Source organism: Typopeltis vanoorti, chromosome 18 (genome assembly GCF_054136105.1).
Source record: "Typopeltis vanoorti isolate ZY-2024b chromosome 18, IOZ_Tvanoo_1.0, whole genome shotgun sequence".
Taxonomy (NCBI): Eukaryota; Metazoa; Arthropoda; class Arachnida; order Uropygi; family Thelyphonidae; genus Typopeltis; species Typopeltis vanoorti.
In genome coordinates, this window is record NC_143566.1 from 90,383,374 (window position 1) to 90,407,919 (window position 24,546).

Genomic DNA, 24,546 nt, shown 5'->3' on the forward strand with positions numbered 1-24,546 from the left:
AGAAAAGACAGGATAGAAACTTTTAAGATGTTAAAGAGGTTTCATAAAATTGATGCAAGTGAATTTTTCAAAAAAAAAAAAAAATCAGCTAACGCCTTTTTATTCTCATATATATAGGGAGTAGGCAAGGCCGTTTTTAGCCCTATCTAACTTTAGGAGACTGAGTGGACAGTTCAATCTCCACTGGTACCCAATCAGAGATAGCTGGCCCAAGGCTATCACTAATTAAGCAGCACACAGTGAAGAGGACGGCTCAACAAGTGCCACCATCTCGTGGTCTGGTCCCTAACCCTAATAACAAATAGTCTGAGAACCAGGGGCATTCCATGGCAGATGTATAAAAGTGTAGTTAATAGGGGGTGCGAGGACCAGATTTTTTGCATGGAGAGTGGTACTTGAGTGGAATGGGTTGCCAGAATTAGCAATTTATGCTCAGAACTTTTAGCTGTTTTATTTTATTTTGTATTATAATAGATACTTATTTTACATATTGCTAAACACAACATTTCTTTCATTAAAGAAATATATATGTTCATATATAAAATTAATTTATCATACACTCCACTTGTACATTTGTTCTTGCAAACTTTCTTTGTAAATTATCATTATGTTGTTAATTCATTCCTCCCACTTTCACACAGGTATTTGGTTTCTGCAATATGTATTTTATAAATATTTCCAGCAGCCTTATGTGCCAGTAGGCACGGAAAGATTTGATGATTGATGATGATAAATATTTCCATGGAAAATATTCTTATGAAATAGCATCAATAATTCCTGCACTCAGTACTAAATCCATTGAAACACATGCAGCTGCTGTCCAACATCTCTTCACAGTACACCTCGAAATCCACAAGAACAAGTTTCTTTTCTGCCTTGCTACTGCTGTATTGGGGGAGAGTTTGTCCCGCCCCCCATTTCCCCAACCCACTACCCATACATGGTATTAACATACTATAGGTGCATAGCAGCCAACCTCTTGTGTATGACTCAACAAAAAATTAATTCTTCCTTTATATACAGGTATCCCTCGATTAACGGTTAATTAATCCCTTGATGTTACCACGCATATCAAAATCGCGTTAATCAAATCTCATAATCAATGGTAAAAAGTACAATTCGTCCTTGATCGATTACTGTACTAATAGTTCATTTTATATGGTACTCTTTTAGGAAAGATAAAAAATGAATGCAAAGTAAATGTTTAATAAATACTTGTACCTACATTAGTTACTGCAATTTTTTTTAATCAAAAGAAGTTATAAAGAGTCGTTTGAACAGTTTTAGTTTTTTTCTTATCAGCATAAATTCTACGATAACAAGCAAAATGACTCTCCAGACCTTGGCAAACAAACATTCTTCGATTAACGTTTGGATCCATATCCATTACTTGCTGCTTAAGAGATTCTAAACTGCGAAATATTCCATCCAGTTCTTTGACTGTTATTTCCTTTGGAACCTCATCATCACATTTGTTCGTTGTCTTCATATGTACGTTGTTCAATTTCAAGAAGATCGTTGTCACTGAAATCTTTGAATTTGAATCCAATAATTCTTTAATATCTTCTACATCAACACCATCAAAACCAAGGTCTTCACCAATTGCAACAATTTCTTTGACCATGTTGTTCACAGGATTTTGAAAACAACCTAAGTCATTAGCGCATTCTGACAGAAGGTTTTTCCAAACAGCTTTCATGCAACTAAAAGACACTTGCTCCCACGAGTTACGAATGTTCTCAACTGTGTGTTTAATGTTAACTTTTTTCCCAAATTCATGGAGCGTAATCGCATTTTCTCCCGTTGTTGTTTCTACCCTTTGAGAATGTCTTTTTAAGAAAATAGGCTTTCAAAGTTGCAATGACGCCCATGTCCATGGGTTGTAGCAATGATGTCATATTTGGTGAAAAAATAAAACTTCACATTCTCACACAGATCATTAAGAGAATTTGGATCACCAAGTGCGTTGTCTAAAAGCAAAAGAGCTTTGAAAGCCAAGTTATTTCTCTTGCAATAAGTTTCAATTGCCAGGCAAAAATAAGACTTAAGCCAATCTTCAAATAGACTACACTTTGGTTAACCCAAGCCTTCTGATTCGCCCGCCAAATTACAGGTAAAGAGTTCTTGTTATATCCTTTTAAAGCCCTTGGGTTCTGAGTTCGATAGACAAGCAGCAGCTTCAATTTAAAATCTCCATTAGCATTCCCTCCAAGCATAACAGTTAAGCAATCTTTTGATACTTTATAGCCAGGCTGCGCTGCTTCTTTTTGATATAAAAGTTCTAGATGGAATTTTTTTCCAATAGAGTCCAGTTTCATCTACATTCAAAATTTGGTGGTAATCATAATCACTGTCTTCGATAATTTTCTGCAGCTCAGCAGGAAATGTGGATGCAGCATTTTCATCGGCACTTGCAGCTTCACCTGTTATTTTCACATTCTTTAGTCCAGCTCTAGATTTAAAATTTTCAAGCCAGCCTTTGCTAGCTGGTAAATTTTAAATTTTGAATTGTCTTCTTTATATTTAGTCTCTTTAAGTCTTGAAAACAGGCTTAGAGCTTTGGCCATGATATTATAGGCACTAATTGGAATTTTCTTTTGATTGCAGTCTTCCAGAGAAATGATCAACAGATCTTCCATTTCAACCATTATAGCACTCCGGTTACGTGTGCATTGCATACTTGCAGATGTAGATGCCACTTTACCTTGCTCGCAATGCTCATCAGCTTTGGATAAAATAGTATTGTAGACTCGTTAAAACCAAATTCGCATCCAATCTTACTTTTACTTTCACCACATTTAAATCTTTTAATTATATCAAGTTTTGTATCTAAGGTAATTACCTCCCTCTTCTTTTTTTCACTTAATGACCCGGTTGTGGGATTGCTCTTATTCTTCGACATGATTAATGGGCTGTAAAATTTATGAAGAACATAATTTGTAAATACGTACAACAGAACAACTGGAGCTTGTAATGTACTCACTCTTAATGCTAGCAGCGAAGTAACTGGCTGGCACTCAGCCTCGTGGCGTGATTTTCTCAGGATTTTTCCCAGCCTCGTGGCATGATTTTCATGATTTTCACCCACATTTCAACTGCCTTTGAGAATGTCTTTTTAAGAAAATAGGCTTTGAAAGTTGAAATGACTCCCATGTCCATAGGTTGTAACAATGATGTTGTATTTGGTGGGAAAAATAAAACTTTCACATTCTCACACAGATCATTAAGAGAATTTGGAAGACCACGAGGCTGGCAGCCTCGTGGCATGAGCATGATTTTGCGAGGTAAATTTAAAGGTGCATTAATCAAAACTCTTGCCACGTATATCAAGGGATTGCAGCAATGAATTTCGCCACGATAATCAAATCCGCATTAAGAAAGGGATACCTGTGTATATATATATATATATATATATATATATTTTTTTTTTTTTTTTTTATTTCTCTACTAAAATTTTTACTTAGATGGTCTTCCGCCATGTTCTTAATCAAGGTAGCAACTTAAAAAAAAACTGTCAGCTACTTTTTGAAGAACTAGCCTTATGTTACAAGACAATAAAGATGATCTTCCAAAATCAGTTTATGAATTAAACCAAATAAGACAACAATCAATTTAAAGATCTTGCATAAGAAAACAAATGTCATAGCATTTAAAGGTTGAGACCATGTTAGATCAACAGAACAAAAATAGTCATATTAGATAAAATAATAGAACAAGTGACACAGTTTAAGTTCAAAAATAACATATCTAAAAGATACAAATGAAAAAAATAAAGAAATTTCAGAAAATTTGTGAAACAATTAAAATGACACAAGGGGAAAAAGAGAGAGAGAAAACAACTTAATTTTACTCTAGTAGCAAGGCTTATACGTTGGTCAGACATAATTGGTAATTAGTTTACGGAATTAACAACGCATATAAAGTATATTAATTAAAGGTAACTTTAATGAATAACTTCTATATTTCGGTAACGTCACGCTGCCATCTTTAGGAACATAAAGATATGGTATGTGCACGCAGGCACTCACAAAGCAAACGAGGAAGAAAGCAAGAAACTAATATTGTTCCTAAAGTCCTAATGGTGCCCTCTGGCGGGCTAATTTGGTAGTCTTGGCAGTTGGGCTGAAGTTCTCATAATGTAAGTCTCCCAAATTTGGGGTAGTTTCATGCACATTTGTTGAGGTTAGGAACGTTTTTTAGAGCTGCTGAAGATTCTTTGAATAATCTTTTGTATTTAAACTTGCTGCGATGTATTATTTTTGTTTTCTTCCAACGAATTTTATGGTGGGTATCTAAGGCATGGTCTGCCAGCCCAGAGTGGCTGTACTGGTGAAACCGGATGTAGTCTTTGTGTTCTGAAATCCTGATATTTGTTGTTCTGCCTGTTTGGCCAAAGTAGGACAATTTGCAGCTGCAAGGGACCTGGTATACACCAGGTAGGTCTAGGGGAAGTGGTTGGTCTTTGGTAGAGTGGATAAGGGATGCTAACTTTTTATATGGTCTGTAACAAGAAGTAAGTCATATTTTTTGAGGATATTGGTTATTTTCTCAGAGGTGCCCTGGATGTAGGGGATGGTGATAGACTTGGTGTAATCTTTATTGTGGAGGGGAGAGGGGGTTGTGGTTTACTGGCTTTAGTATTTTTTGGATTTTTTTTTTTTTTTTTACAATTTACAAATTTTTTAAAAAAATTTTTTAAATTTTACAATTTTTTTTTACAACTTAATTTTACAATGTAATGGCCATTCCCATCACTTTGTTATACTGTTCAAAAATATGGAATGTTAAAACAAACATCAAAATAAAATACAGACAGCAGAATTAAGAACAATTAAAGGATGCACAAAACTAGACCATATAAAAAACGAAGCTATTAGAAGAGCGCTAGCTATTTACAATATAAATGAAAGATCAAGGAACATACAGAGAAATGAAAAGATATTGGCTACCAAAAGAATATAAATAGAGATGGGGAGGGGAGGGGGAAGCTCCACAATGGAAGACCAGTAAAATCGAAACAGGCAAATGTCTAATCTTGGATGAGAAGAAGCATAAGATGAAACACCAACATGATAATACTAGTCAACAATTTTGTATTTACAACTGTCTATAAATTATAAGTATTAAACAGAACTTTAATTCTGTTTAGTAGTGAACATGCATATAATTATAAGTACATTACCACTACTGATTTAAAAATAGGTGTCAATTAGGTAATAAGTTTACCTTGAGTTTGCAGTAATAAAGCTGCAATGACTGCTTCATTTTCTATTGGATTTAAAGAACATGTTGAGTAAACCATTCTACCATTAGGAGCCAGCATTTCTAAACCTCTTCTAGCAATCCTGAACTGTAGTCTAAATATATACATATATATATGCTAAGAGAAATATATAAAATGCAAACTTCATATTTTATTTAAAAATAAAAAAAAATAATAAGTTGCTTGCAGGTCTGATATTATTTATATTTATATAAAATAAATGCTAGATACTATATATTTAAATTATGGTGTCTTTACATTTATGGTGTCAATAAATTTAATGGAAAGCATTTGGTTGGGAGTACATCAACTCTCACATAAGCACATAGGGACCACAAGAGTACAATGCTATACTCAATTTGATTTAGCATAGCATTATACTTATGGGGCATTTTTTCAGGAATCTTCAGTAGTTTGTTACAGTGAGAAAGTTTAGTACAGCAGTATCTGTTCTCTGCATTCAATTTAAAAAATCAATACAAAAGGTTATACAGACCTGGATTGTTATTATGTACCCCCCCTTTTCCTGGTATAAGTAAAGATAAGTGAGTTTAAATAACGTTTCAATATTCTTAATAAGCCATCATGACTGGCAAAATATAAGTATATAAAGAATCCACAGAAAAATAAATATTTAAATCTGTAATACAATGATATATCCTATCAGACAAGATAAGAACTTTTGAAGAACTTGAGAACATCCATTAGATGACTTGCTCTCAATGAAACCAATTATTGAGTTTTCATCATCATCAAATTCCTTATATGTATCCTCAAGGAGTGTACAGGATATGATAGTAATTCTTGTTGATAAGCTTATACGTTGGTAACACATGACTATTAAATTATTTCAGGAAATTACAACATATACTAAATATTAATTAAAAGAAAACTTTAATCAATACTTCCTATATTTCGGCAATGTTATAATGCCATCTTCATGAGAACATAAAACTATGATAAGTGCACACAGGCACTAACAATGAGCAAAATGCTCGTTGTTAGTTTGTTGTAATTTCCTGAAATAATTTATTAGTCAGGATATGATAGTACTGCATGAAAGGGAGTCTAAGTACAGCAATATACAAAAGGCATTGTACAGACTATGCATAGCGAGCAGAGTGAATACACTCACTAGGAATCATCCATAAGGCTTTCTACCCAATTCTGTTGCAAAGCTTCCTCTCCAAGTTTCCAACATCACCAAACTATGAAAGAAAGGATCAGAAATAATATGACTCAAGTTCATAAATAAATAAAAATAAAAAATCTCCAATAAATCTCCTCTCCACCTAAAAAATCCTATGAAAAATAAATAAATAAATAAATAAAAAAGAAAAGAAGTACATCCACATCCTTACTGGTGCAGCTGTTATTTTTATTTCTCACAGAACATCAATTAATGTCCACCTCAATTACTATCCTCAGTACACTGTGCATGATTCCTATAAGAGGAGTGGTATATAATGGTTTAGCCATCTCTGAACTTCCATGTCAGAGGCCAATAAACTTTGAATCCATTCACTCAATCTCTTCTTATGTGAAATTTTCATATCACAACTTTTCATCTTTCATATGCTAACTAAATAAGTCAAAAGTCTATCTCCTCTCGTTGCACATCGTCACTCTCTTCTTCCATCTAACTACAAGTGAACTTATGAAAAATAATACAAACAATGGCAGTGACACTGCAACAAAAGTGAAGCTCTCTCGAAAACCAATCCCAATTAAAAAAAAAAAAAAAAAGACAACACAACCATCACAACATACAAATCATGCCAGAATCTCCACAATAAAAACTCACTTTCACATCTACATGGTATTAACACCAACATAAATAACATTCATTATCACTTACAGTAATAAAGACCAGATATCTTGCAGAAACCCAGATTACAGCTACATCCACTACTACCCATCTTCAATGCCCAAATTACACATTTCACAATTCCTTTTGTGACAAGGGTGGCATCTGTGCCTTTGGGAGAATTGACACAGCTTGTCAGAGAATAGCTAATTTAGAATTTTCCCTGCTTTTGACCTTCTCTAGCTCAAGGTTTTCCTATGCCGGATGTCTAATGGATGTCTAGTAACATCCATTTGCTGCATTTACTGGTCTCCAAACTCTGGTACTACTCGATCTCTTCATCTTCCTTTCCATGAAGCTCTGTCTGCAATCCAACTATCCAAATACTGAGGTCAATAGCAACCTCAACATCCACAATTCCAACTAACTCCCCTTTTTCCAACATCCCCAAACAAGCTGGACAAGAAGTGGAAGTCTCTGCCATAAAAAAAGACCTAATGAAAATCATACATCTACCTACATAAATTCCCGATAACACTCTCCGCTCTCCCAATGCTCTTAATAACCAGTTCTCCTTCCAAATACACTATAAAGGTCATCTCTCTCTCTCTCCCTATGGAACATGTCAGCAGAGCCAAGCTCAGGTGGCATCACCTGAACAGAATGGAAGAGGAAAGGTTAACAAAACAAATGTTTTTTGCCAGAATAAAGATCAAGATGCACTGATATGGTAAGAAGTGCCTTTGAAGACTGAAATATGAGATCTGATAATATTGGAGTCTTGACAGATAACAGATTTGGAGAAAGATTGTCAATCAGGGTAGCAAAAAAAAATTAGATAAAAAAAAATCCTGTTTTGAATTTACCTAGAATACAAGAAATATACATGTTGGTAGCATTCTTTTTCATTCCAGAAGTTCATTATTTCTCCTACTGCAAAAAGAGTGACTTGAAAACAAATGCAACTACCAGACAAAGCACTACCAGACTAAGATTAATCACAATATCATGAAATTAAGTACCTTTATATTAAGACAAGGTGCTTCATTCTGCCAATGCAACAGGCATAATGCATAAGACTTACAGGGAAGATGTATTAACATGTTGACACTAAGCAGTGTCTGCAGGTGCTGACAATGCTGAGAATTCGCTTCAGTGTATATCTGTTGCTTCTGCTTTGGGAGGGCACCTTTTCACACAGTTTATAAGGCATGTTAGTTGCAACTTTTTTGATAGAATTTTATTTGTAAAATTAGTATTTGTGAACTGTCTTAATGATACTGAAAATTTCAATGCAAAAGTATAGTGTCTGTTGGGGGTATATCTTCCCCCCCCCCCCGACACACATATTACAGGAACATTTTAATTCAGTTCTTTGGAAAGATAAATAATAATGAATCCTTCTAAGTACACATACAAGCCACTGAATTAGAAACCTTTATGCATATGCACATAAAATCGCTTACACAGCGTATATGCAAAATACTTGGTCACATGCATCACCACATGTTATACACAACTATTTAAGAATGCTGCTGGTCAGTAATTGTCAGTAGTATTGATCACAATGAGAAAAACAAAGGATCTTTTGAAGTTCAATAAAGAGCTTATTGTGGATACCCATCTGGCTGGAGCCACAATTTTGAAAACAGCAGAGCTGACTGGTTTCTCAAAAGCTGAGATATCTCAGATGTTTAATCAGTAGAAAAATAATCCACATTGCTTGTCTAAGAGGCATAACTGTGGTCCTAAGACTGACACGTCATCTGAGAAGGCTTGTATGGTCAAACAGAACTTCCTGTGTACAGCATTGACCAAAGCATTTAATGAAAGCTGTTCTCAACCCATATCTCACCAAACTAAGTGAAGGGAATTGAAGAAGATTGGTATCGGCAGTCACATGCCTACAGGTCCAACATAGTATTAAATAAAAGTTTCTAATTCAGTGGCTGGTATGTGTACTATAAGAAGTACAATGTGTCTATTGATCTCCAACAATACAAGATATCTATTATTGATAAGACAGGAGAGCCGCTGACAAAAAGAATTTAAAAAAATCATGTAATGATCATACGATTTGCAAAAGGGTGGATAATTCCGATGATGATTGGAAATTATTTACATATATATTATCTATAAAAAGGGTACAGTGATCATCACAGTCAATAAAAGAAAATTCATATAAATAAAATATAAAAATAAATACACATAAGCCCAACAAATTGCACAAGATGATTTGCTATTCCATCAACCCACATGTAATCCTGCTATGCCTAGATGAACACCTGGTGAACATTATTAGTTCACTGGATTAGTCTCTCTAGTTATTTACTGAGCTACCAATGTATACAGCCACTGGTTATTATCAGTTGTTTGTTTATATACATATAAACTTATCAGTCCTTCCAAGGCTAACCATCTTTAGATGGTTCATGCACAATGAATTACTTATGCTTGATATGTCAAAATGACTCACATATTTTAATCCACATTATTATTACTAATGTTACACATACAGTGGTATCTCGCTAATCCGAACCCTCCAGTAATCCGAACTGCGATTTGAAAGAAAAGAGTTATGTATTATTATTTTGTGTGCTATTATTTTATTTAATAATTATTATTTCAACTATTATTATTTATTTTATTATTATTACAGTACAGCCTTTTTTTCATACTGTGGATTGTGTGGTTATACTGGAGAATATAGTACATACTGTATTGTCGGCATGAATCACCGCTGTCGTTAAAAACTGTGGTCTTCTAGAATTTACCAAGATAACTACAGTGATACACAAAAAGAGGAAATTCTAAACGTGCATAATTTGGTTAAAAATATAAATCCCAATGTTGAAATTTTACAAACAGATGTTACGGAATGGATCACAGGTAGAACCGAAAGTGAATTCAAAATCAAATCAGATGCTGAACTTTTCAATTTGACACTACAGAATGAATTAGAAGATGATGATGATGAACTCGAAGAAAAAAAAAAAAGTAAAACATAAAGAGGCAAGTTGACAGTTTTAATGAGTGCAAGAATGGGCTAAGCAGAATGATATGCACTTCTACAATATTTTATTGCTAATAAAAACACTTTTTGTGTGTTATTTGGTCAAACTTTTTTGTGTGTGTGTTGTGTACAAGAAAGTGATATTTTACGCAAATTAAGTTATGTACTGAACTATGCAATTTTATTAAATCAGACTCCTCAACAATACAGATATATATAAACTAAATTTTTTACTAAAATAAACTTGTGTACTGTATTATTTTTTAAGTTTTACATTACAGTAGCTTTTTTTCTATCAGTTACTTCATTTATTTACAGAATTAAATTGATGTACCATTAAAATCTTATTATTTTTGTCTCAAACGCTAGTTATTGCTGTCTCTCGGGGGAAATTCGCTAATCCAAACTTTTCACTAATCCGAACGAGCACGGTTTTTATTAGTTCGAATTAGCGAGATACCACTGTATTTCAAAAAACACCTGCCATTTTGAAGTTTTCAGATCTTTTTTTGCATATTCTCTAATATATTAAGTTCTGGGCAAAGCTGTTAATCTGGAGACAAGCAAAATATGTAAATAGAAGTTTTTGTCCCCATAGTTAGTTTCAATAAGCTTCAAATTAAATTCTTAATTTACAAGCACAGCACTTTTTGAATTCAAAAGAATATTTATAGATTAAGTTTGATTTAAATATATTTTATTTATTTTTTTATTAACACCAGACACAAAACATCACAAAATCTATAACACAGTGAAGCTAATTGCAGTGACCAGGGAGAAAGAAGGAATATATTAATGTGTGTTTTGAATAGGTGAAGGTTGTATTCAATGAGGAAAAGGATATAGGAATGACTGTTCCAAAGAGCAGAGGTAGAGCAAATGAAAGAAGAAAAAGAGAATGAAAAGTTAGTCCATTAGTTTAGAGCTAAAATGTGTGGCAATGGGTAGAGCAGCACCCATGAAAATACTTATGAAAATGACTTGCAGAAACAAAGCATCTGTAAGAAAATGATAAGAAGGAGTTTGAGAAAAACAAAGGGGGATCTTTTATTTATTTATAGAAAATTACTTAAAGCTTAGAAGTTTAGAAAGGAGTTTGTATTACACTTACCCATGTAAATTATTTCCATTAGCAACATTCCACTTCCTCCAAACATCAATGTTTTTTCTGATAGTCCCATCACCACTATAAACAAAATAGCAGTTTGAAATGAAAAATTGTTACATTTCAGCTCTTTCAATAAATTTTAAAAAAATGGCATTTGTTTTAAATAACAGCAATGTGTCTAAGCAAGAGCATAATGTAAATGAGTATTTAAGCTACCAGCCAATAAAAAATAAAATATTGATTAAACTTCACAACTCCGATAAAGATAACATTGTAAAGCAGCAAATATCACAAGTTGAAGCAGATAATAACGAAAAACAAGGACTGATTTTTTTTATATAATTTCCAATATTCTAAGCATTTTTACGACAAAGTCATAATAATAGACATACAGGAAAATGAAACAATGCTTAGAATATGAGAAACAATAGCCATAAAATGTGACAAAAACTCAATAAACGTTCACCGTCCCTATATAATCTCCAAGAGTTGGAAGCTCCAAAATATAAAAGTTAGGTCATGACTCCGACCAACAGAAAACAACACAGATACACCCAAGACAAAAACACCAAGCCAACATGACATAGTCTCCACTTTTCCCATAAACTCTGAAGATGACGAACTGTCGAAATGGCTCACAGCCTGTTACTGCCACCCCTAATCTTGTCCCCATTATATTCTACCCTTCTCCTTTCCCCAAAAATCTATCTTTCACCTTCTTCCCAAAGAATTCTCAGCCCACCCTTAAAACTCGGGTTTTAAAATTCAATTCACCCACAATTCTCTATCTCCACATTTCCACCACCCCCCTTTTTTTTTTCCTTTCAGTCATACTTCAGCAGTAATACAAATGAATATCACCATGTGCCTGCGGCCACTCAATAAGAAGACAACCAGATTCCTCCCATATATTCTTCATGTATTTGTTTTTAAAACATCAGTAATGCTAACAATTGAGTAAAAAGTCAATGACATCATAAAAAGGGATACTCCTAAACAAAAATAGGCAAAAATAGCCATAAAAATTAATATCTAAAAAATTAAAGTTCCATGAGAGTGGAAGAAATGCAAGATAATTCCATTGTACAAGAGGGGTGCTAAGACAGATACAAATAAATTAAGCTTAATCACTATCGATATTACCAAACTTAACAAAATATATCTCACAGAATATCACAAAAAAAGGCTATCATAAACTGAAACAAATGGGAATGAAAAACAGGCTGGTCAAGGCTAGCAGAGTGCCTGAGTGATAGATGTCAAAATGTCATGGACTGAAAGGCAAGTTTGCACACAACAGTCCCTCATAGATTTATTTTCAGATTTAAGATGTTCAGGCATGTGGCCAAGTCCTTCAATTATTCTTTTAGTTCCTAGCCAAATGAGAAAGTGTCATTCATATAATGTAACCATATTTTTGGGTTTATATATATATATATATATATATATATGAGGGTGGTCTGAAAATTTCTCAGCCTAACAATGAAAAAACGAATTTATAATTTCAAAATTATTTTTATTTTTCAACATAACCTTCCTTAAGAATAATACATTTATTCCAGCGATGTTACAGTGCCATTATCCCATCCTTGTAGTGGTTCTCAGTAAGATATGCAAAATACCCCTCTACAGCCTGCAATTACTCTTGATTTGAAGAAAAACACTGACCAGCGAGGAAGAGTTTTACTTTTGGGAAGAGATAGAAGTCAGAGGGGAGCCAAATATGGGGAATAGGGTGGATGTTCCAACAATTCATGGTGCAGATCCCTTAATTTTCCCATTGCCAAAACACCTTTGCGGGCAGGTGCATTGTCCTGATGAAAGATGATTTTTTCTTCTGCAAACCGGGTCTTTTCTCATGAATTTTTTCATCTACACTGGTTAAAAGATCAGAATAATATTCCCCAGTTATTGTTTTACCCTTTTCAAGAAAATGCCTTTAGCATCCTAAAACACCAATGCCATGACCTTTCCTGTTGATGGAACTGACTTTGTCTTCTTTGGTGCTGAGCAAACAGCTTCTGTCCACTATTTTGACTGCTGATTGGATTCTGGTGTGTAATTGTAAATCCAAGTCTCATCCATAGTAATAAATCAATGCACAAAATCAATTTTATTCTTGCTAAAACGTTCCAAGCACTGTTCAGAGATTTTCATGCGAGCGCATTTTTGATCTGCTGTGAACAAGCACGGCACCCATCTTGCGCAAAGCTTTTTCATTTACAATTCTTCATGCAAAATATATCCTACACATTCTTTTGAAATGCCTATAGTCTCAGCAATTTCACACTTTGACTCGCCGGTCATCCAATACCATATCGTGATCAATGATTTCTGGTGTTGTTACACTTTTTGGACGTCCTTCACATGGATCATTTTCAAGGCTGGTATGGTCACGTTTATTTGGCAGCCCATTTCTTAATTGTCAAAATCGAAGGAGAAGAGTGCCCATAAACTTTTATGAACTTCGAATGAATTTCTTTTGCCATTAAAACTTTTTTTACAAAGAATCTTATAACTGCACGATACTTAATTTTATCAATTTCAAGGGATACAGACAACACTTCTGCTTCAGACAGCTGTATAAAACAAACTACTTGATAGAATGACTGACTTGCAATTTCACATGGATGCTCAAAAAAAAATCGTGCCGATGGTGTTGTCATCTATGGTCGAGGCTGAGAACTTTTCAGACCACCCTCATATATATATATGTTACAGTTAAAGTGATAAATCAGGTTATTATTAATAATTACTGGCTAAAGTGAATAATTCCTAGAGGAGTCTGGTAAATGTAATAAAAACATGTTTATAGATTTTCATTCTCAATAGAAATTATAACAGCTTAGGTTATAGTTTATAATGAAAAAAGTAAGGAAAATACTTCTTTTGCACTCAATGAAATCAGAAACTAGAAATCATTATAAACTAACCTAACCTTCATTGGTTAGGTTAGTTTATAATGAAAAAAGTAAGGAAAGTACTTCTTTTGCACTCAATGAAATCAGAAATCATTATAACCCAAACTAACCTGCATGTCGCATGTCGAACCAGAGTGTAGTCGTAGTTTGTCATGGACAGATTAATGGGGATGAAAGATAAATGTTGTTGTGGGCCGAGCTTAATGATTGCATGCAGATATATGGGGATAACAAATAAAAGTTGTTGTGGGCAGATGAATGGGGATAATAGATAAACATTGTTGCTGTACCACTTTCCTCATCAATGGAGAAAAACACTGATCAGTTCCTCTCTGATTTATCTACAACCCCATTCATCTGCCCACAACAACATTTATTTGTTATCCTCATTTATCTGCCCGCAATCATTAAGCTCAGCCCACAACAACGTTTATCTTTCATCCCCATTAATCTGTCCACAACAAACTATGACTACACTCTGGTTCGACATGCGACATCCAGGTTAGTTTAGGTTATGTTAGGTTAGTTTATAATGATTTCTGATTTCACTGAATGCAAAAGAAGTACTTTCCTTACTTTTTTAATTATAAAATAACCTAACTAATAAAAATTAGGTTAGGTTAGTTTATAATGATTTCCAACCGATAAAAGTTAGGTTACTTTATAATGATTTGTGATTGCAAAAGAAGTACTTTCCTTACTTTTTTCCATTGTAAACTAACCTAGCCTAACTTAAGCTGTTATAATTTCTATTGAGAATGAAAACCTATAAACATGTTTTTATTTACCAGACTCCTCTAGGAATTATTCACTTTACACGTAACATATATATATATATATATATATATAACAGCCCTTAATCGCCCTACTTTTGAATGATTCTGTTATCTAGTCTTTTGAAAGCAAGATTCCATATATGTGTTTGCTAGATGGTGAAACTGATGATCCCATGGACAAATTTTCTTTCTTCCAATTTGAAAACAAAGTAACTGTTTTCGAACAGGAATAGTTCATGTAATTTTGCTTCTCTGGGTACACTGGTGAATAGACTTGCCACATCTCAACTTGATAGCAAATCTGTGTGTCTTATAATGATATCCTTAGCCATGTCAATAAAATATTTTGAGTTCTTAAAGTACAAATTTTGCATAAAAAGTTGGAGAAATATATAGTGAAGTTGTATGTCGAGGAACGTATAGCACCTATGATGTATAATAATGGAATTTTTAATTTGTGAACTTTAGGTGACCATTAATCTATGAAACTACAGAATGTTTTGAGATTATCTGATCTTTCATCTCCTTATTTCAGATGCACAGATCTTCAATTAAATTGTTGGCTTTAGTGTGTGTTGACCTCATGGAGTTTTCTTCTAGCTGTAAGTGCTGGAGTCTAATATTTTTTTTAATACTCCAAACCACATGCAAACAATATCACTAAAGCATAATTCCTAGCTCATAAAAGTATTTGCAATAATAAAGGTATCACTGTACTTCAGAAAATACAACCATAATTATTAATGAATGTTTATTTTCTTGATCATCTAACTAGAGTAATTATTTGGACAATAGATCAAGTGTTAACTAATAAATATTTCTTAAACCTACTAGTTTCACCAAATTTTAGCTGTTGGCATCTTCAGGGTACAAGCACTTAGGTTAAAAAACATTACACAATTACGAATAACTATAAAATTCTAACGATTATAATTACAAACTGAAATAGCATTGAATGTGAGTGATACATGTATCGCATGTACATGATTAACTAGTTGTTGCTAAGGAATATTCTGTAGTTTGCATTGAAGTTCATTTCCTGTGTGTTAAGAGATCTAATTAGGGTTTTCTATATCTCTGGGAGTATTAAACCCTGGTTCCTGTTAAGGTTATCAACAGAGCAAGCGACTGAAGCTGCTTCTTTAAACATTCAGGGGTGGTAGTCTTCTTCTATGTAAGGGGAACAGCTTTCATCCAACTCAATGACATGGTTAGTTATAGAAAAATGAGATGACAGGCCTGATATGTCTTGTCTGTTGTTTTTGACGTAACCAATGTGCTCCTTCTGTCTAATTTCGAGGCTTCTTGATGTCTGCCCGATGTAACTTGAACCACATGAACATGGAATATTGTAAACTCCAGCATATTTATAGAAAGGATGGTTATCTTTTGGAGATCTTAGTAGTTTACGAATTGTTTCTATAGGTTTGAATGTCACTCTTATTTTGTGTGGTTTGAAGAGACTAGCAAGCTTGTTGGAGATGCCACTCACATATGGAATTGTGATAGTTTTGATATATCGAGTATCCTCTCGTTCTCTTTGTGGTGGTTCAGAGAAAAGGATTTTGTTGACGAGTCTTCGTGGGTAGACGTTCAAGTACAGATTATTAGATATCAATGTTAAGTCATCTTGAAGGTCCTTGTTATCTGTTGTGATGCGGACAGCTCTTTTCTTTAACATGTGTACTACGCTGAGTTTGTGAGAAATATGGTGAGAGGAGCTGACATGTAGATAGTGACCTGTATTCATAGGTTTTCTGTAAACTGATAGGTTTGTCTTGGCATCCCGAAGGTGAAATACTGTCCTAATAATTAAATAAACTTAGTTAATTGTTATCCTTAGACATTTAACTGCACCTTGTCTGCACCTACACCTGAATATAACTAACTAAAGTCAAAAGTCAGTTATATTCAGATATCTGTCAGATACCCCTAGTGATCAGGATTGAATGAGTTGCCAATTTCCATTCTTATGAGACAATCTCCCTTTAAAGCTTCAGTGGTTCAGAATTTTTCAAAAATGTATTTTCTTAAGCCATAAAAACTAATTAAAAGTTATGTCAATCACAAGGTGCTGATGTAAATAAATTAAAGAATAGGTAACAAAATTATTTTTTTCAATTAAAGGGGAGGGATTATCTTCAATGTAAATAAATCATCATACCTGCATGGCACATCGCAAAGAATTCTATCATATTTCAGTATAGAGGTCATTCCTTCCTAGAATAGTTCAAATAAAGATGACCCTTTAAAAATTATCACTAAATTGACTTTTCATATCTTATAAAATATCTAACAAACTGAAAAAAAAAAAAAGAATCAAATGCCTAAAATAACTGCAAAACTACTAAAGTATATAATGTAGTCAATATATTAATATGACAATTCAATATGTGTACTTTCCATTCATCCTATCCTGCCAAACCATGCAGTGCTCAGGCATCCCAGGTTTCAAGATCACTTTCAACCAGCACTATAAACACTATCATACCATCTTTCAATGGAGCAAAAAAAATCTGGTCACCTTCAATGTCGCCAAAATGCAGTCTTGCCTTTCCTCTCACAAAAGACATTTCAGCTCACTTACCCATACCCTCAATAATACATAAAATCACCAGACATGGAGTGGATCTCTCTACGTGGACTAATATTTTCCTCCTGGCATAAACACATCACATTAACAGCTTCTTCAGCATCTAAAAAACAAGGCATTCTGTTCTGCCGATTTCATTTTTCACCCACCCAGCTATTAACTCTATACAAATCCTACTCATCCTTAGAATAACATTGATATGCTTGGGATGAAACACCAAAAACCTCCCTAAAAATTCTTCATACTATCCAGAGGGAGCAATTCCTCATAGATGATCCCTCAGAGATGTACTTCAACTTCTGTCTGCTAGCCGAAACATTTCAACAAACTTCCAGAGTGTTTCCAAGTTTCCAAACTTCCTCATGAAGTATTCTAAAACAGATACAACTTACAACTCTTCAAGAATAATGTTAATAAACTTCTTACTGAATCCTCATAGGCATAACACACACACATGGCACTGATATGCTTATAGATTGTTTCCTCTTGTGTATGGAATTAATATTTAAAAAAAAAAGCACTTATGAAAACAGCCTAGGGAATGCCATTCTCAGAAAATTTGGCCAAGACCCAACAACCAAAAGAGACACCCAAATTATTTGAAGCCAAAAAAACAATACAAATTGGATGTTGGAATTTGAGGACTGTGTATGAAACACCAAAAGCAGTCGACAGAATGAAATCAAAAGAAATGAAAGACTACAAAATTGAAATACTGGGAATAAGTAAGACAAGACGGAATGGACAAGAATTGATCCAGTTGAGTTCAGGAGAAACAATAATATACTCTGGAAACAAAGATGAGGATACCGAACAATGCAAAAGGAGTGACAATAATGATATCCAGTGAAGCAAGAGCAGCAATGATAGAATGGGAACCAATTACAGAAAAATGCACAAAAGCAAAATTTAACTCAAGATTCTACAAAGTGACAATTATTAATGAATATGCATCAACTAATACTGCAGATGAAAAATAAAAATATGAATTTTATGATATATTACAAAAAACAATAAATGACACAAATCCTAGAGATATAATTATAGTAATGGGGAATCTAAATGCTAAAACAGGAAATGATTGTACAGGTAGAAATGATAATGGGAAAAGAAGGTATAGGAAATATAAATGAGAAATGGGAGAGGCAACTGGATTTCTTCACGGTGAATAAATTAGTAATAGGAGGATCCTGTTATTTATTTGTATATTTATATTTCGTGCCTTATTGTCCTTTATAAATCTATAGTTCTTTAGTCTTTCGATTAATTGTTCTGCTGTTCCTGTTCCGGCAGCTAATTTACAGTGCTTAGTCTTAGTTAGAGTCGAATTTTATCAGATACCGTTCTTTCTGACAGATCACATGTATTATTCTTGCAGACAAATAGAATGCCCTGGGCATTCTATTTGTCTGCAATCCAAATTCTTCTATTGTTGCAGTTCTGGAGTTAGCTCCTTTTCGGAATCAAGAAAAATGTATTTGTTAATACAGCAGCGCCATCTTGATTCCTATACAAAAAAGATATTTCTGTCAGACAGTTAACATGCAGATAATCACAAGGCATTAGAATCTATTATTTAATACACTTTATTAGTTTATTCCTTAATCAGCAGTCATAACCAAATCTCTTTCTCCCCCACACTTGAATTTACACAGGTTCTAATTTTAGCAAGCAGTACATTGCCGTGAGAAATCAGGCAACTTTCTTAGGTATAGAAAGCAAAACATTTATTTTACACTAAGGTATTGTACACAGAGATCGACACTTTGCTTTCAACATATAATGACTTGTTCATGAAAGAAAATCTCAAAAGTTCTCAGACATTTTATCTCATTATAACTAAATAGTCACTTAAAATGTTTTCAACAGATCAATTAATCTTCTCATCAACTTATCACAGTTATATAAGTGAACAACCCTTTCAGTTCTCCAGATTAGACTACACTATACCAAAATTCTATCATGGGCATAATTTAGTAGCAATGAACTTCTAAAAGTACAACCTTTAGCTACAAAGTAAAACACTATAGTCCAGACAGATATAAAAAGGTCCTATCACATATATGGTTAGCACTTTCATTCGCTCTAGTCCTGCTCTCAGTACAAAAGACAATAAAAGTTTCTACGTTACCGACCATGTGGGCTTAACATCAATCTTTGCTGATTCCCTTCGGTTAGGTTCCAAGGTCAGCTTTCTGTAATTTCCTCCGACTTCCTACCAACAGTGATTACGATCACGAACCACAACTGTTCCCTAACTTTAGCGACACTGCTTCGACGGATAGGCACGTACGACTCTGCATAAAGCTGCGGTCTCCACTGGCTGCATGGCTGTGCCACTGCTATGTTTAAAATGGAACGCTACCTGACTTTGTAGCCATCTTTGACCATCCTTCTAGTTGCCACAAACTGCTTCCATCGGAACCCACAGCTGAGGGTTCCATGATGAGGAATCAATGAGGAAATAGCTCTCTCTATTTCCGCTGCCAAATCTTTATATATCCCCTTGTCTGCTTTCCCAACTACGTCACTGATTGCTCACGACACTTAATCTTTTTTGCACACTCCCCTACGCTTCTCCCTGAAATGCTCCCCATCACGTGGGTGCTGTACTTGTGTCTTGGACTTCACATTGCGATGTCCCCGGGGTTATGTTCAAAAGCCAATTAGGCTAAAGTGGACTAGGCTTAAACTTTCTCCTTCTAAAGTAACTTTCACTAAGACCTTTTAAACTCTGGTATATTATTTATAAGACAGTTTACAATTTATCACTTACAAAATTCCATTAATAAAATATTAATACATTAAAGTTTTCACTTACACCTATGTACAAGCATTTCCTTTTTATAGAGGTTTTAGATCTTAGTTAAATCCTGAATGAAATGCTCAATAACAAATTGAACCTTTCATTCCAGATTTAACAATCCATCTTTAAGCATAAAAATATACATAAATTAACATGGAGAAAACCAGACGGAAAAACATATAACCAAATTGATTATATAATGATAGAAAGAAAATGGAGAGGATCTCTTTTGAACATGAGATCAATGAGAAGAACAGATGCTTATACAGACCATTTTTTATTAATAGGAGAAATTAAAATAAGATTAATGACCATAAAGAAAGTAATGGGCAAAAATAGAATGGAATAACATAAACAAACTAAGAAATATGGAAACTAAAAGAAAACATACAACAGATGTGAAATTCTTACCCACACCAGACAGAATGAACATGAAGAATTTAGAAGCACTGAACAAATGCAGACAGGCATTAAAAACATATACTGTGAAGATGCAGAAAAAATACTAGGAGTTCATAGAAAAAAAGACAAAGAACGATATCTTCACATAAACACAAAACTCAAAATTGAAGAAAGAAAAGAAGCAAAGAAAAAAATAATACAAGATAAGAATAATGTCAGTTTACAAGAGAAATATAAAGAAATACATAAAGAGATTAAGAAAAAGGCAAGAAAAGACAGAGTTTATTGAAAACCTACTAAATGAGGCAGAAATTGCAGCTAATAGAGGTGATATTAAAACATTATATAATATTACAAGAACAATGACAGGCAAGAAATGAAGAAGAAATGTTAAAGTCAAGGAAATAAATAATAACAAAAAGAAAATAGGAAGATGGGTAGAATACTTCAAAGAGATGATGAATAGAGAAAAGCCTGAAAAAGAAATTCAAATACCAAACACTAAAAAAAAAAGACAAAAGAAAAAGCAACTGGTATAGATGGCATACAGCATTTCCCAAATGGTGGGTCATGACCCGGCACCGGGTCACGAAAGCTAAATGCGGGTCGCCTAAAAAAACTCTCGAAAACATAGGTGTTTCGTTTTTTGGGTTTTCTTTTTTTTCATGAAACTCTAAAATACAAGTAAATAGCGTTTAATTGGGACTAATGAATAAATAATTTAATTAATAGAGACAAAAAACGGGCTCTGTCCGTGTCGCCATTTCACAGTCTCTTTGTTTGCTGTAAAGTAGCTCAACTAATGGCGAGGCTATTGTCAGGAGTACCCAGTTTTAGCAGAAAAAGCGAATAAAGTTTCTAATGCCTTTTGTCACAACCTATAAGTGTGAAACAGGCTTTTCAACACTGTTTTTTTTAAATAAATATAGAAACTGATTGGAAGTCGAACCAGATTTAAGAATAAAGTTAGCATCTTTTGCTCCAAAGTTTCTAGTTAAAAAACAACAGCATCACACTTCTCATTAATAAATTACTTGGCTTTAGTTTAATTTCTTTATATTTTTGTAAGAGTAAATGCTTCTTTATTATAATAATAATAATTGAAACTCTATGAACATTCAAATCTGTTTTAGTTTACCTGTTGGCCATAAAAATTTTAGTGGGTCACGAAAATGAAGTATTAAAATAACAGGGCCACGGAAAAAAAAGTTTGGGAAACCTTGTGGTATACCAAATGAACTATTGCTGTTGTTATTGAGTCTGTTGAAGACTTCTAGATATGACCATGAGCCTGTAGAACTGCTTTGGCAATCTGTTGAACTTTGATGGAGTAGAGCTTTTCTATACAGTTATTATCAATTTTCTGTAGAGCAGCACCAATTGCTGAACAAGGAAAGATATGGGCAGGTGTTAGTTCTTGCATATTTCATAGCTTCTAGTATCATTCGGCTGAAATTTCATGCCTTTGAAATGTTCCGTGTTAGTCTGGTGATGATTGTGGTTATTTCTCCATTTTCATTAATTTCACACTTCTTGATAGTTTTAACAATCTTATTTATGTGACAGAATTAGCATCAGTTAGTGGATGTAATTTTTGAGGGAGTGTCTTGCTTCTTTGCCTAGTTTGTCTAATCTCTTTGCCTTCAATATTTACATAGGCTGGTATCCATTGCAGTGTACAGTTCTTATTTTTAAAATTTAAAATTGTAAGATGTTCATAAATTTCTTGTGTGAGTTTTGTTTTTCCATTTTTTAATGCTTCAAGTGCAGATTTTGAGTCACTGGAGATGGTTATTCCTTCTGTAATGTTTATTACTTGATTAGGGAGAGACAGAACTTTAGCGCTGCTTGTAAGGCTGTTAATTGACAAGTGAAGTTTGAAGCTATTTTGTCAGCTGTGGATTTAATTTGCATTTCCTCGCCTCCAGGTAGAATTAATAAAACTCCTGCTCCTCCTTGATCCATCAGTGTAGGCTATGATGTAGTTAAGTTTATTTAAGTGATGTATAGTGTCAAGTCCTTTTCTTTTATTTTCATGCTATGAATCCTTTTTTGAACAAGATTCAAAAAAGGATTCTCACATGAAAATCAAAAAGCACAATTAAGTCGATCATTGTGTATTTTGGTGGCATAGTGGGAAAGAATGGCTTCTACTAGCTTAAAAAATTTTTTGAGCTAGTAGAAGCTGCAGTCCAGATGGATGAAACATATTCCACAGTGGGTCGTATGAATGCTGTACATAGTATGTAGTTTTGGTTTTGCTCCCCACTTTGTTCCACAAAGCCTTTTGATGATATTAAACTTTTTAAGAGCCTTATTAGATATATTTGTAATATGAGTTGTAAATCTCATTTTGTAAATCTTTTGTAATTTCTCTATTTTGGTATTATATATTTTGATTTGGGGGTTATTATTATGTCTGTTTTTTTCCTATCACTGGAGAAGATACTCAGTTTTTTTGTTTTTTTCTGGGTTTATCTGTAATTTAATTTCCTCTGCCCATCTTTCTAAGCCTTGTATTGATTTATTTAGGACTTTTTCAGATTGTTGAGAATTACTGATTGTGTGCCAGATTGCTAGGCAGAGGAACTTAAATTACAGATAAACCAGAAAAACAAAACTGAGTATCTTCTCCAGTTTACAGTTTGTTTAGCTTACAAAGAGTACTAGTCAAAGCCATTGGTCTGTAGCTTTTCCAGTTACTTGGGTTTTTATTAGGTTTTAGTATAGTATGGGTATAATGACTGATGATTTTTCCAGATTTTTGGCAGTTTTTAGCCTTGCAGAAGCCCAATTCCATGTCCAAGGCAGAAGTGACAAAAAGTAGAGATTGCTCTGCAGGGTGAAACACAGTGGTGACGTTGAGGGCCCAAGCATACGGTAGCTGTGAAGGTCTGCAGAGAACACTGAAAATTGCTGGCTAACAGGGCTCTGGCACAACCAATTCAATGAACAGCATCTGTTTTGATCAAATGAACTATTAAAAGAAAGTACAGATTTCACAGTGAATATACTCTACCCATTTCTTAACTAAATATGGATGCAGGAAGAATGGCCAGATGGATGGAATATTGGGTTACTGATTAAAAAAAAAAAAAAATAGGAGATTTAATGGATAACATTAAACTGGAGAGGAATATCATTATTAAACACAACAAGTAAAATAAACAATAATACTAGAAAGAATAATAATAATAAAAAAAAAGAAAGAAATAGACCAAAAGCTATGAGAAATAAGCAGGATTTGGAGCCAACAGGTTGTGTACAGATCAAATAGTAACACTCATAATAATAATAAAACAATCAATAGAATGGCAGTCAAATCGTTATATCAACTTTGTTGATTTTGAAAAAGCTTTTGACAGCATTGACAGAGGAGCAATATGGAAATTAATGTCATATTATGGTATACCATGTAAAATTATCAACATCATTTTCTTCTTCAGCTTGCTGAACCTCTAAAGTTCTTTGCTACATATGCCAACTTCTTCCATTCTGGTTCTGGATCCATCTCAGCTAAGTCCTTTTATATATTATCCTCCCAATGCCTCTAGATTGCTTTCCATGAGGCTTTATCTTGAATGCTTGTTTAGCCATTCTCTCTCTTCACCCATTTTCTCCACATGTCCAAAACCATCTCAACCTGCATACTTTAATTTCATCAACTAGATGTGTAGATCTTAGAGTTCATGTACTTCTTGATAATGTCTTCTTCTCCATTCACCTGTTGTGTTATCTCTTACAGGCCCATAGACTTTTCTGGGGATTTTATTTTCAAAGATCTGCAATGCTTTTGCATTTTGGTCTATTATGCTCCAGGTTTCTGCTCCATATAAAACAATAGGTCTAATGATTGT

The 24,546-nt window shown here is 33.8% G+C and overlaps 1 protein-coding gene across 4 annotated transcripts in view; it reads right to left on the reverse strand.

The window, feature by feature from the left end:
* Positions 1–24,546, reverse strand: part of Nsun2 (tRNA (cytosine(34)-C(5))-methyltransferase Nsun2) — a 272,640-nt gene that overhangs the window by 158,402 nt on the left and 89,692 nt on the right. For all 4 annotated transcript variants that reach the window (XM_090407903.1, XM_090407904.1, XM_090407905.1 and 1 more), the window contains 3 exons: positions 17,053–17,108; positions 11,195–11,269; positions 5,227–5,357 (listed from right to left, as the gene is read on the reverse strand). In XM_090407903.1, the coding sequence (XP_090264029.1) occupies positions 5,227–5,357; positions 11,195–11,269; positions 17,053–17,108 (262 nt within the window). The remainder of the gene's footprint in view (positions 1–5,226; positions 5,358–11,194; positions 11,270–17,052; positions 17,109–24,546) is intronic.